We start from the raw sequence: 12,591 nt of genomic DNA, 5'->3' as shown, positions 1-12,591 counted from the left end.
GAACATCTCCACAATGCACTAATGAAGAACGGATATTCGTCCGCCGAAATAAAACGTGCGTTGAGGCAGCCACGCAGAAATCATACTGACGTACAGGCTACTGCAAAATCTAAGGCTTTCCTGCCGTTTGTTAAAAATGTAACGGAAAGAATAGGGAGGATTTTGACGAAGCGGAATATTACCGTTATTTACAAGCCCACCAGGAAGATAAAGGAATACCTTAAGCCTGCCAAGGACGCTTGCAAACCATTGGAAAAAGCTGGAGTGTATACGATCCCATGCAGCTGTGGCGACGTTTTTGTGAGTACCACTAAAAGAACTGTCTCTAAATGTTTGGAAGAGCACAAGGGAAATTGTAGAAGAGGAGAAACGGAACGACCAGCTGTTGCGGAGCATGCTTTACAGCCAGGGAACCACAATATTCGTTTCGAGGAGACGCAAGTACTAGCAGCCACAAGCGGATATTACGAAAGGCTCTCCAGGGAGGCAATCGAAATCGCTAAACACCCAAATAATTTCAACCGAAAGGAGGAGGGCATGAAATTAAACGGTATATGGATGCCGGTGCTAAAGAAGATGTGTACCACCCGTCCACTACTGGGTGATGGCAACGGCAATCGATGGCGACAGACAGCAGCCAATTGCACTGATGTTTTCAAAACACGTGACGTCACGCCGCGGCGTGGGAGAGCGCGGACACGGAATTTAGCGGCAGTCAGTAGCGAGCCAGTGGGTGTGTTGGACCTTCCATCGAGCTACGGACCCCCTTGAAGATGTCTTCCGCAGTCGGAGACGAAACGTTGGGAATCGACACAGAATTCATCAACCGACCACAGCATAACAGCCCGGATAATTGTAATGGACATGTATTTTTCTCGTTATAGGTGATCTAACAATTGGCTGATTTTGCAAGCAATCGTCACAGTTATTATAATAAATAGTGTAAGCAAGCACTCTATATAAGGTACAGTTCAATTCCAGACTATCCAACCATCCATCTTCCCTGATGGTAGGATTGAGACATGGTAATTATTCTCGTTACGCTTTCACCAATATTTATCAATTTAATTTTACTTTGGTTTCCATTTTTCTTTAAATTATTAAAGCTCATATTTCCATGACATGAACCTAGTAAGTGTACATAAGGTTTACACCAACAGCGTAGAATTTCCTATTTGTTTACATGAATCAGAAATTCTTGATTCTATGCTAGGTTCAAAATTGTTCAAATGGCTCTGAGCACTATGGGACTTAACATCTGTGGTCATCAGTCCCCTAGAACTTAGAACTACTTAAACCTAACTAACCTAAGGACAGCACACACATCCATGCCCGAGGCAGGATTCGAACCTGCGACTGTAGCGGTCACGTGGTTCCAGACTGAAGCGCCTAGAACCGCACAGCCACACCCATTATGTCTGCTGTTTCTCTCAAATACTTTACAATGCTTTACTCACATACCAGGTGTTAACACATATCCCCTAAGGGAAAAAAATGCACCACAAAGGAATATCTTAATGGGACAGAAATCTGTAGATGTGATGTCTGCATGCAGACAAACATATGTTTACAACTTCAAAAAAATTGGGTGATTTAGTCAACAGAAAGAGCTTTGTAAATTGAGAAAGTCAGTAATGTATTGGTCCACCTCTGGCCCTTGTGCAACCAGTTATTTGGCTTGGCATTGATTGATAGAGTTAATGGATGTCCTCCTGAGGGATACAGAGCCAAATTCTGTCCAATCAGTGTGTTAGATTGTCAAAATCCCGAGCTGGTTGGAGAACCCTGCCCATTATGCTCCAAACATTCCCTATTAGGGAGAAAGCCAGGAACCTTGCTGGCCAAGATAGGGTTTGGAAAGCATGAAGACAAGCAGTAGAAACTCTTACCATGTGTGGAAGGTCATTGTCTTGTTGAAATGTAAGCCCATGACAACTTGCCATAAAGGACAACAAAATGGCATGTAGAACTTCATTGACATACTGCTGTGCTATAAGGGTGCCATGGATAACAACCAAAGGGGTTCTGATATGAAATGAAATGGCACTTCATACCATCCATCACTCCTGGTTGTAGGGCTGTGTTGCAGGTAACAAGTTGGTGTCCCAGCATGGTCTAGGGTATATCTCTAGACATGTCTTAGCTGGTGATCGGGTCTTGGTATCTGATTGACTGGAGTAGAATTGTCCTCAGTAATGAGCCTTGCTTCAAACTGAAGCCCAGTGAGCAGCAAAGACATATATGGAGACATCCAGGACAGCGGTGGGATACCAACCCAACTGTCACCTGCCATGTGGCCCAACAGCCAGAAGTGATGATCTGGATGCCATTTCATATCATAGGAGGACCCCTTTGGTTGTCACCCATGGCTCCATTACAGAGTTCATGGCATTCAACACCTCATTCTGTTGCCCTTCATGGCATGCCATCCTTGGCTTACATTACACGAAGATAATGCTCACCCACACATGCAAGAGTTTGTTCTGCTTATCTTTGTGATTGCAAGACCCTACCTTGACCAGCAACGTCACCAGATGTCTCCTCATTTGAGAAATTTTACAGCTTCATGGACAGGGCCCTTCAACCACATCGGGAGTTTGACAATCTAACTTGCTAATTGGAGAGAATCTGGCACAATATCCCTCAGGAAGACGCCCAACAAATCTATCAATCAATGCTTCTGACATTGTAAACATTTGTTTTTCTGTACATCTACATCACATCTACTGACTTTCATCCCACTCAGGTAATTCCTTCATGGTGCATTTTTTCCCTTATACTGTATTTTGCACTTTTTCATACACAAACATTCTTAGTCTGTTCAATAATATGAGGTACAATACATAACCACCATCACATGATTACTTTTTTAAAAATGTAATTATTATACATGTTAGTTCCATGGATTTCAGTTTTCATTTATCTCTCTTATTAATTACTGATACCTAGGCATAACAAATAGTGATATTTAGAAGTACGAATATATATAATCCATAAAAAGATCAGCAAAAGAACTAAAGTACCTCATTACAACCATGGCATTATAAAAATATTAAGGCAACAAACCTGCAACTGTGCTTCCAGTGCTACTAGATCATTCTCAAAACTCTCATGCCTGCGAATAAGTGCTAATACAGAATTGAGATCTCTACCAAGATCATCAGGCAAAGCAGCATTCTTCTCCTGTATTCTTGACAATGCCTCTGCCACATCCCGATGGAAGCGATGGATCTCACCTGCGGCCTGCAATCTCTGTTCACGGTTTTCAATAAGTGCCATTAAGTGCTGCCAGCATTCCCTGCAAACACATTTATGTGGAGCTGTAGATAGCAACAAAGTGCAACTCATGCACTGCTTGAATACAATCACTTGGTGCAATGTGTTTCGAATCAATAGCCGCAGAATAATTTACACAGGTATTACTGTTTTACTAATTACATCTGTTTCATTTGTTCAAGGTTTGTTTACCGACAGTTAATTATAGACACAGTCAGTGCATGTTACAAATATAATAGAATCTATCTTACCATGTAAAAAAAGCACCATGTGGTTTTGTACAAATACTTAATGTCCAGTTTCTCTCTTTGGTTCAACATTTAAAAAAGTGCATAACAAAATTAGTGTTACACTTCAACCCCTCCCACACCCTTTCTGCACATCAAGACTTATCAGATATTGCATGGAAATCAAAGACAAATGAGGAGAAATCAGGATATGAATGAATTTTTAAATAAACTGACACTGCTAAATTATTTGGACAAAAGAGGAGATTAACAACATTACTGGGGCAGCAACTTATACATCAACACAATTATTAGAAGTTTTGAAGAGAAGTGGATGATGAATGTTTATGGCAGGACCTACAATACCATAAAGAACTGGCCTGAAGTCTGTGTGGCCAGAAAAATGGGAAATAAAGTTTTCTTCTTTTAGTCCATGGATTAATAATTCTTTTATAGGCAGTGGCACAATTATATACATGATCATTGATTTTATTTAGTTTGAGTGCATGGATACTTGTGGCTGAATAGTGTTTTAATCGTATAAGTGGTGCAATCCACCAACATAAAACACCAGTTGTGCATTACAATGCAATATGCAAACCTGCCCTGAAAATCGTTTTTGCATGTCTGCAATTGTTTTAACCAACACGTAGTTACCAATTTTAAGTCTTCAATGATTTATTTTGAACAAGTTCACGTTTGTTTAACATTGAATGAGTTAAGACAGCTGTGTCTTCAGTGTCAAATGGCAATTTTTGGACCACAATGATTGCCTACTTTGCCCTTTCATTTTCCCCATAGCCTAATGGGAGAAACTAAAATGCAATTCATCAAAACTGAAGCTGCAAATACTGGAACTAACAATGCACCAAACTGTAACAATACATGGTGGTGCGTATTGCTACAGTTTAATACATAAACTGCATGCATCCATTTCTGTACTGTCAGATGATTAGTTAAAATCAAACAATGGAAAGTCAAAAATGGGGAAACAACAATATTATGAAAAGGATATGCTGCTACTCAATGTATAGTGGAGATGTTAAGTTAAAGAAAGGCACAATGAAAAGACTGCTATGCATTTAAGCTTTCAGCCAAAACATACACACAAGACCATGACCACAACTACTGTCTCTGGCCACTTATGCTGGACTGTGGACTGCAACTGACTGATTCTCCTATCAGACGCACTTGCAGTCCACAGTCCAGTGTCAGCAGCCAGAGACAGTAGTCATGGTCATTATATATATATATATATATATATATATATATATATATATATATATATATATATATATATATATATATATTTTTTTTTTTTTTTTTTTTTTTTTTTTGTGTGTGTGCGGCTTTTGGCTGAAAGCTTGAATGTATAGCAGCCTTTTCATTGTGCCTGTCTGTGACTCAATGTCTCCTCTATATGGTAAAAAGTAATCTATCCTTTTAATAATACTGCCACATGATAGGTTAAAAATAAACTAAAAAAAATAAAATGTAAGAAAATGAATAGCATATAACATAAGATGGAAATGTGGGGCATTTCGCCATCCTCAGCGAATGTTTGGGGATATCAGGACAATTTGTCAAGAAATAAGGACAGCACGGGAAATTTTGGGAAGGACGGTAACTCTATACATTTCTGAAAGTGCAAGCTCAGACGCAAAGAAAAAAAAATTGGTGAAAGTACATACGAAGGCCCTTACGAATTCCATGCAGATGCAATAAAAGTTAGAATATAATATGTGATAATTTCTTCTAACTGGGATCCAAAGCCTGAACAAAATTATTCAATGAAGTCAATTTTCTTTATTTGGCTGTAATGACTAGGCAGCTTGGTGGTTCAGTGGGCAGTCTGCCCACATCACTAGTGCTGTGTAGAGGTGTGGTGGTTTCTCTGCACAGCAGTCCACTGTGTTTCAGCATTATAATTTGCAGAGCTTATTGCAGTGTTGCAGCAATTTCTAAGTTAACTGAATTTTGAAATATGATATAGTGATGGTCCACAGCTCACTTGAGCAGGATAGATATTCTCATTTGATGAAAATTAAAGGTCAATTTGCACAAGCATATGCCATTGTACATCAGTACCTGAAGTTATCAACACATCATTACAACAGACAGCCACGGACCTAGTAGCATGTGACTCTCCCAACCATATCAACATAGAACGTTTACAGAGGCACATGGCCCAGCTGCTGACTAGTAAGATCACTGAATGCACTACCAGTCAGTTACACTGCAGCTGCCTGTGGATAACAAGTTCTGATCCCACAGCGCCAACACAAATATGGACAATCCTACAAACCATGAAGGAGTCCATACAGTCATCACTGATGCAAAAGAATTAAGGCCATCTGAACCTAATGAAATTGTGACAACCACAATGGTTTCAGCTCATCAGATCCCAAAAGATAGTGAGAAACTAACCCACTCTTCTGCAGATGAGTCTGATACTACACAAGAACCAGTCCAGAACAATAAAACTAAAAGTGAACTAATTCCTCACATGAAAACAACCTCTAATAACAGCAAGAGATTTTGGAACACATATTGTGTTCGACCATTATGAATAACCTCATAAATTACCTCAAAGAGAACGGTCTATTGACACACTGTCAACACAAATTTAGAAGACACTGTTCTTGTCAAACATAACTACCTCTTAACTCACATGAAGTTCCGAGTGTATCGACAAGGAATTTCAAATTGATTCCACATTTGCAGATTTCCAGAACGCTTTTGACACTGTACCTAACTAGCAGCTCGTAAACAGATTGTGTGCTTATGGAATATCGTCTCAGTTATGCGACTGGACAAATGATTACCTGTCAGAGAGATCACAGTTGGTATTAATTTATGGAAAGTCACAGATTAAAACAGAAGTGGTTTTTTGCATTCCCCAAGGTAGCGTTACAGGCCCTCTGCTGTCCCTTATCTATGAAAATGATTTAGGAAACAATCTGAGCAGCCATCTGTGGTTGTTTGCAGATGGTGCTGTCCTTTATCTTCTAGTAAAGTCATCAGAAGATCAAAACCAATTGCAAAATTATTTAGATAATATATCTGTATGGTGGAAAAATTGGCAATTCACCATAAATAATGAAAAGTGCAAGGTCATCCACGTGAGTGCTAAAAGGAATCCGTTAAACTTCAGTTACATGATAAATCATTAAGATCTAAAGCTGTAAATTCAGCTAAGTACCTAGGAATTACAACTAAAAACAATTTAAATTGGAAAGAATATATCAAAAATGTTGTAGGGAAGGTAAACCAAAGACTGCACTTTACTGGCAAAACAATTGGAAAATGCAACGGATCTAGTAAAGATACTGCCTACACTATGCTTGTCTGTCCTCTTTTGGAATACTGCTGTGGAATCCTCACCAGATAGGATTAATTGAGTACATTGAGAAAGTTCAAAGGGCAGCACATTTTGTATTATCAAGAAATAGGGGAGAGAACGTCAAGGATATGATACATCATTTGGGGTAGGAATCACTAAAACACCAGCATTTCTCATTGCAGTGAGATTTTCTCACAACTTTTCAATCACCAACTTTATCCTCTGAATGTGAAAATATTTTGTTGACACTGACTTAAAATAGGTAGAAACAATCATAATAATAAAATAACAGTAATCAGAGCTTGCACAGAAAGATATAGGTGTTTGTTTTTTCCGTATGTTGCTCGTGAGTGGAACAATAGAATGGTTCGATGAACCATCTGCCAGGGCACTAAGTGTGATTTGCAGAGTAGCCATGTGGATATAGATGAAGACTGAAAAACTGAGTCAGAAAACCACGCTGTTATGACAACTGCAGAGTGACCAAGAAAGACAGACTCAAGCAGCTGCCAGAGAAATCTAAATGGCAAACACTTAAACAGAACCCTGAAGAGATTCAGGAGCTAGAGCAAAAACTTTAACACACTAAGAAGATTCTCAAAACAGACTGAAGCAGAAAGTTTGCAGGGACTGAAGTTAGGAAGAGGGACATTCAAAAGCTGGATAAAGGTGTACACATGAACACAGATAAGAAACTAACCTCCCCAGTACAAGAACCAATGGAAACAGGGGACCCCTGATAAGGTGACTGCATGGTCTGAAGATGGTAAGTGGGAGTAGAAGAATATAAGTGCATAAAACTGCGATGTTAAATGTAAACAGGATTGTTTCCCCACAAAAAGTTACAATGTTTAAAGGACTATTTACCTGCTGCCAACATTGACATAGCAATGATACAAGAAAAAGGTAGGGCAAAAATAGTGGGTATATTCAGATATGATGCAATCTAGTGAAGAATGGAATGGGAATATTGTTCAAATAAGGCATGCCATGTACAGCACAAATTATCTTTGAATCCAGAAGAGAAATAACTGCAAAAATATATGATCTGCTTCTTGCAAATGTATATGCTTCCACTAGAACCATCAAGAAATATGGGAAAAGCAACCTGTTCCATTATGAAACTGTCAAGTTAATATACTGAATCACCCAAGAGGGCTTTATACATCACCAGAGGATACAGGACACTATCACAGTGATTATATTATGGTCTAACAGACACACAGAAATCAGATTAAGTAATCAGACTGATATATGCAGCAACAATAACTTACTTACAGTGCAGTAAAAACCACAATGGAAAAGAAATTTCAAAATCAAAGTAATGTGTGAGGGACAGGCAACAGATAAGTAAAAATAATTAGTACCAGAGAAAACAACAAACTGAGTGACATTCCAACTGTAAGACAATGTACACCAAACAAAAAAAGACACAACTGATTTCACTCACCATCTTAAGTTTCAGTGTTATCATGTAAATGACTGACAACTGGTTTTTGATGGACCTTCTGAGAGCCACATTCCTTCAATTCTTCTCATACACTGATTACAATACTAAAACTAAACATTTATAAAAGAAAAATTATACATTTTCACCCCTTACCGAATATGTGCATGCCTTCTTGTCACTTCCATCACCGGGTCATCCTGGCCCTTACCACCATCAGTCTGACTGTTATACAAATATTAATGCAAAGTTAGTGCAAACCCACAACCACCTAACAACCACATACCAACACACACATGTTAGTAAGTATGAAAACTTATGAGATTAGAATATTCAAAATCTGAAACATCATGCAAGAAAGTCATTTCATGTGCATATTGCATGAACTTGCCTTACTGAAAGGCAAGACAAATGCAGGAGGACATAAATGCCTTTAGCCACCTACACAAGCTTTTTCCAAAATTATAATGTTATTTAGAGTGCATTTCTACAAATATATAGAAAAATAAGAAATAGTATACTTTATAACACCACATAACAAATGAATGTGCTTGTGTAATGAGATGAGGAGATAGAGGCACATACACAAGCACATTCAGTCTCTAAAATTAGTAAATACACAGTATGTCCTTCAAATCTCACACATTTCTGAAGATCACTGTAAGACAATTACCAAGGGGGTGGAAAGGAGAGAAATTTAAAAAAATTATTTATAATTATTTACTTGATTAGTGACAGGCAAAGGCAGTAACAAGCCTAAACTTAATTAATTTCTTACCAACATATTTATCACCATGGTAAGAATCACAATTAATGCAATGCATTGACATACTGATTAAATTACTCTGTATATGTGTAGTCTATTAAACTGCTGTAGTTCATTTTCAGAAATGAGTGAGGAACTTTTCATGTAATATCCTTTCCTTCAATTATGTTTACAATAAAGGTTATCACAATAAAGATTTACTCAAAAATTGGAAAAGAGTTCCTGTCTTCCCAACACATCTGAGAGATACTGTACCTAACACCAATAGCAAAAAATTTCTTCTTCTTTTGTCCTTAAGTACAGAAATGCTATAAATGACTGTAACTGCCCAAATTAAAGTAATATTTCTTTACTTCGATAATTTTATAGGTAACTATAGTATCAAAAACTTCATCAGTTACAATGAAATAAATCATACATACACTAATACTGCTTATTTTTCCTTTTGCAAGTTCTCTTATCTTTGTGGAATTTTACACCTGAGTAGCACAACCACTGAGATAGAATGCCTCATGCAACGGGAACTCATGATTAGATACACTAATATTGCACCTCTAGCCCCATTGTGTGTTTGACTGTCATGGTGACTGCCAATAGCAGATCCGACACCACCCTGTTCATAACAAACTATTTCAGTCATCACAGCAGCAGGAGCACACTGTCCCCACAAAGCAATCATCATTCAGTAAACTACACATGAGTGTATATAAAGTCATTCAGGTGCCACATTTAACTTGATTCTAATTCTCTGATGGGGCAGACTGGGCACTTTCATGGCTAATACTTTTCAATAGTTGTGTTTGATTTATTTGAGAGAGAAAACTTTATTACTTTTATATAGAAGAACTAACAGATAACTGTTCTTTTTGCCATTTCCAATTGAAATCAATTCACTAATTCAATTCAATTCAATTCACTACAGTATAAGCAGGAAGATACAAGTATAAAACAGCCCTATGTTTCAGTTCATACACTTTTGTCCATCTTTCCCTAAAGCACATGCAAAGGTAGTTATGTAATTAGCTAATTACATTTACGGGCAACTGCGATCATAACAGAAAAATCTCCAAATGTGTACTCCACATGTTATTAAAAGCATAAATATGAAACTTCCTGCCAAAGTAAAACTGTGTCCCTGACTGGGACTTACACCCACACCCTTGCCTTTCATAGACAATGCTCTTACCAACTGAGTTATACAGACACTACACACAACCTGCTCTCTCAACTTTACTTCTTCCAGTACATCTCACCCATTCATTCATCATTCACAATGTCAGTCTACCAGAAAGTTTCCCATCAGCACACAGTCCACTACAGAGTGAAGGACTAATTCTAGAAGTATTGATATTTTCACTATTGTGACAAATACACATGAAATCAATTTAGGTATATGAAACAGTGCAGCATATTTTGGTTTATGTCAGTCTTTTTAAAATTAAAAATGGGACATTCCTGAATACAATACAAATGATGAGCACACATTCTAAACCTTGTAAAGTTAATTCACTAACTTAAAACGAAACACTTTTTGTGCTTATTTACAAGTATGACATCAATTCTATACCTACTACACCATGGCATGCTATGTACAGTGAATATACAGTATGATAAAATCAGAAATAACTACTACTATATTCAAGAATCTGGATGCACCATCCCCATCCACAACATTTCTACATAGCAAAAGGAGAAAGATGTTTCTTTTAATGAATTGAATGGTGAATACTGCACAGTCACATATACAATTGCAAAATGAATCAGTAAGAACTGCATTTTTTGTACAGGTTCTTGAGCAGTTACAAGATAGTTAAGAATTTTATGTGCAACAAACTGCAAAATATTAAAAAATAGTCACCTTTCTACCTACATCATAAGTAAAGAGTTAAAGTAATACAGCTGTTGCTCATACAAGTACTGAGAAAGAATAGTGGGTAGCAAGAAGGGAAGAGTGGTGGAAATAGATCAAACTTGAAAACATACCCTAGATGCTCCAGCTGTTTCTCAATATCACCAATATATGGACTTTCATTCACAATAAGTTTTCTTGCTAGTTCTTCACACTGGTTAAATCTTTCTGATCCAGCCTCAATCCGGTGTTTGAAGTCATCAAACTTGTTTTGTAGTAACTACAAAATAATGTTCTTCAATTAGTAGTGACGGAAAATTAATTATCAGTACAGAAAGTAGCAGAAGAATTCAAGTATCTGTAAATGCGAATTTTGTGAAATGTGATCTATCTCATTTCATACAGCTTATGTATCTCTTGATTTGATGCACAGTACATATGTCAATGTATACTGAAAACTATTTTACATAATATTTGCATTAGTTTACAGACATTGATGTAATTAATGCAGAGCCACTTATAGTTTATTTAGCATATCATTACACAACAGTTACATTATCCAAACTGTAAAACTGTCTCCTATTTTTTATTTTACAGGTTGTCAGTACTACTTCAATAAAAATTTTGTACAGCGATTAACTCTGTGAATTCAGTATTTTCCTTTCTTTTAATTTATCTTTTACATTTTAATTACTTTACCAACATTTTTCAGGTATAAACTTTTAAACAGTTTATGAAAACATCTATGTTGAGTACTGTAACTGGAAATTTTGCAGTCTTCAGTGTTAATAGTGTATGAAACTCAAAATTATTTCTTGAACTGAGGATGATTTGACAGTCTTTGGGTAACATACCCATTTCTAAGATATTTTATCTTTGGATTACACAGACAAAAACTGAACAGCTTTTAACCCGACACATTATTTTTTAAAAATATTTTCAAGAAAATTTTCAGGAGCAGTAATGCTGGAACATTTGAGAGGAAACTTGGAGAATATTTCATGTAAATTTCTTGACCATGTTGTTGTTTTATGTGGAGATTTCAACTTACCAGCTATAGATTGAGACACTCAAGTGAGTAATGTACATAGTAAGGACAGAATCATATGAAATAGTTCTGAATGTCCGATCTGAAAATTAGCTTGAGCAGCTAAAAAGAGGACCCACTCATGAAAATAACATATTAGTTCTCTTGGTCACCAACATGTGTGAATTTTTTGACCCAGCGTAGAACAGGGAATCGCTGATCATTAAACCATTATAGCATCACTGTATAAGGATGTACAAAGAATACAAAGAAATGTAGGAAGATATTTGTGCTTAGCAAGAGTGTCAACAAACAAATTTCAGATTAACTGAGCAGTCAACATAAAAATTTCACCTCCAGCACTGACAATGATGAGCATCAATGAACAACATTAACAGTATTGCACAACATGTGTTATATAGGTATGTGTCGAGCAAAGGGATGGAAAAGATCCACCATAGTTTGACAACCATGCTGGAAAGCTACTACAAAAGCAAAGAGTGTCCCACGGCAATGTAAACGAAGGTGAAGCATCACAGACAAACAAGAATTGAACAAAGCCGAAATTAACATTACAAGAGCCATACACAAAACATTCAATGCATTTGAAAGAAATACTATCAACCAACTTGACAGAACATTCTAAGAATGTTCTG

The 12,591-nt window shown here is 37.0% G+C and overlaps 1 protein-coding gene across 1 annotated transcript in view; it reads right to left on the bottom strand.

Moving 5' to 3' along the window:
• The window catches only part of LOC126248484 (spectrin beta chain, non-erythrocytic 1), a 294,125-nt gene that overhangs the window by 108,984 nt on the left and 172,550 nt on the right, over positions 1 to 12,591 (bottom strand). Inside the window, exons 33-35 of the mRNA XM_049949503.1 lie at positions 11,043 to 11,188; positions 8,450 to 8,518; positions 3,067 to 3,298 (exon numbers count right to left, since the gene is read on the bottom strand). Of these exons, the coding sequence (XP_049805460.1) occupies positions 3,067 to 3,298; positions 8,450 to 8,518; positions 11,043 to 11,188 (447 nt within the window). The remainder of the gene's footprint in view (positions 1 to 3,066; positions 3,299 to 8,449; positions 8,519 to 11,042; positions 11,189 to 12,591) is intronic.

The sequence above is a fragment of the Schistocerca nitens genome, chromosome 3 (assembly GCF_023898315.1).
Source record: "Schistocerca nitens isolate TAMUIC-IGC-003100 chromosome 3, iqSchNite1.1, whole genome shotgun sequence".
Classification (NCBI taxonomy): Eukaryota; Metazoa; Arthropoda; class Insecta; order Orthoptera; family Acrididae; genus Schistocerca; species Schistocerca nitens.
This window is presented reverse-complemented; position numbering and strand designations above follow the sequence as displayed.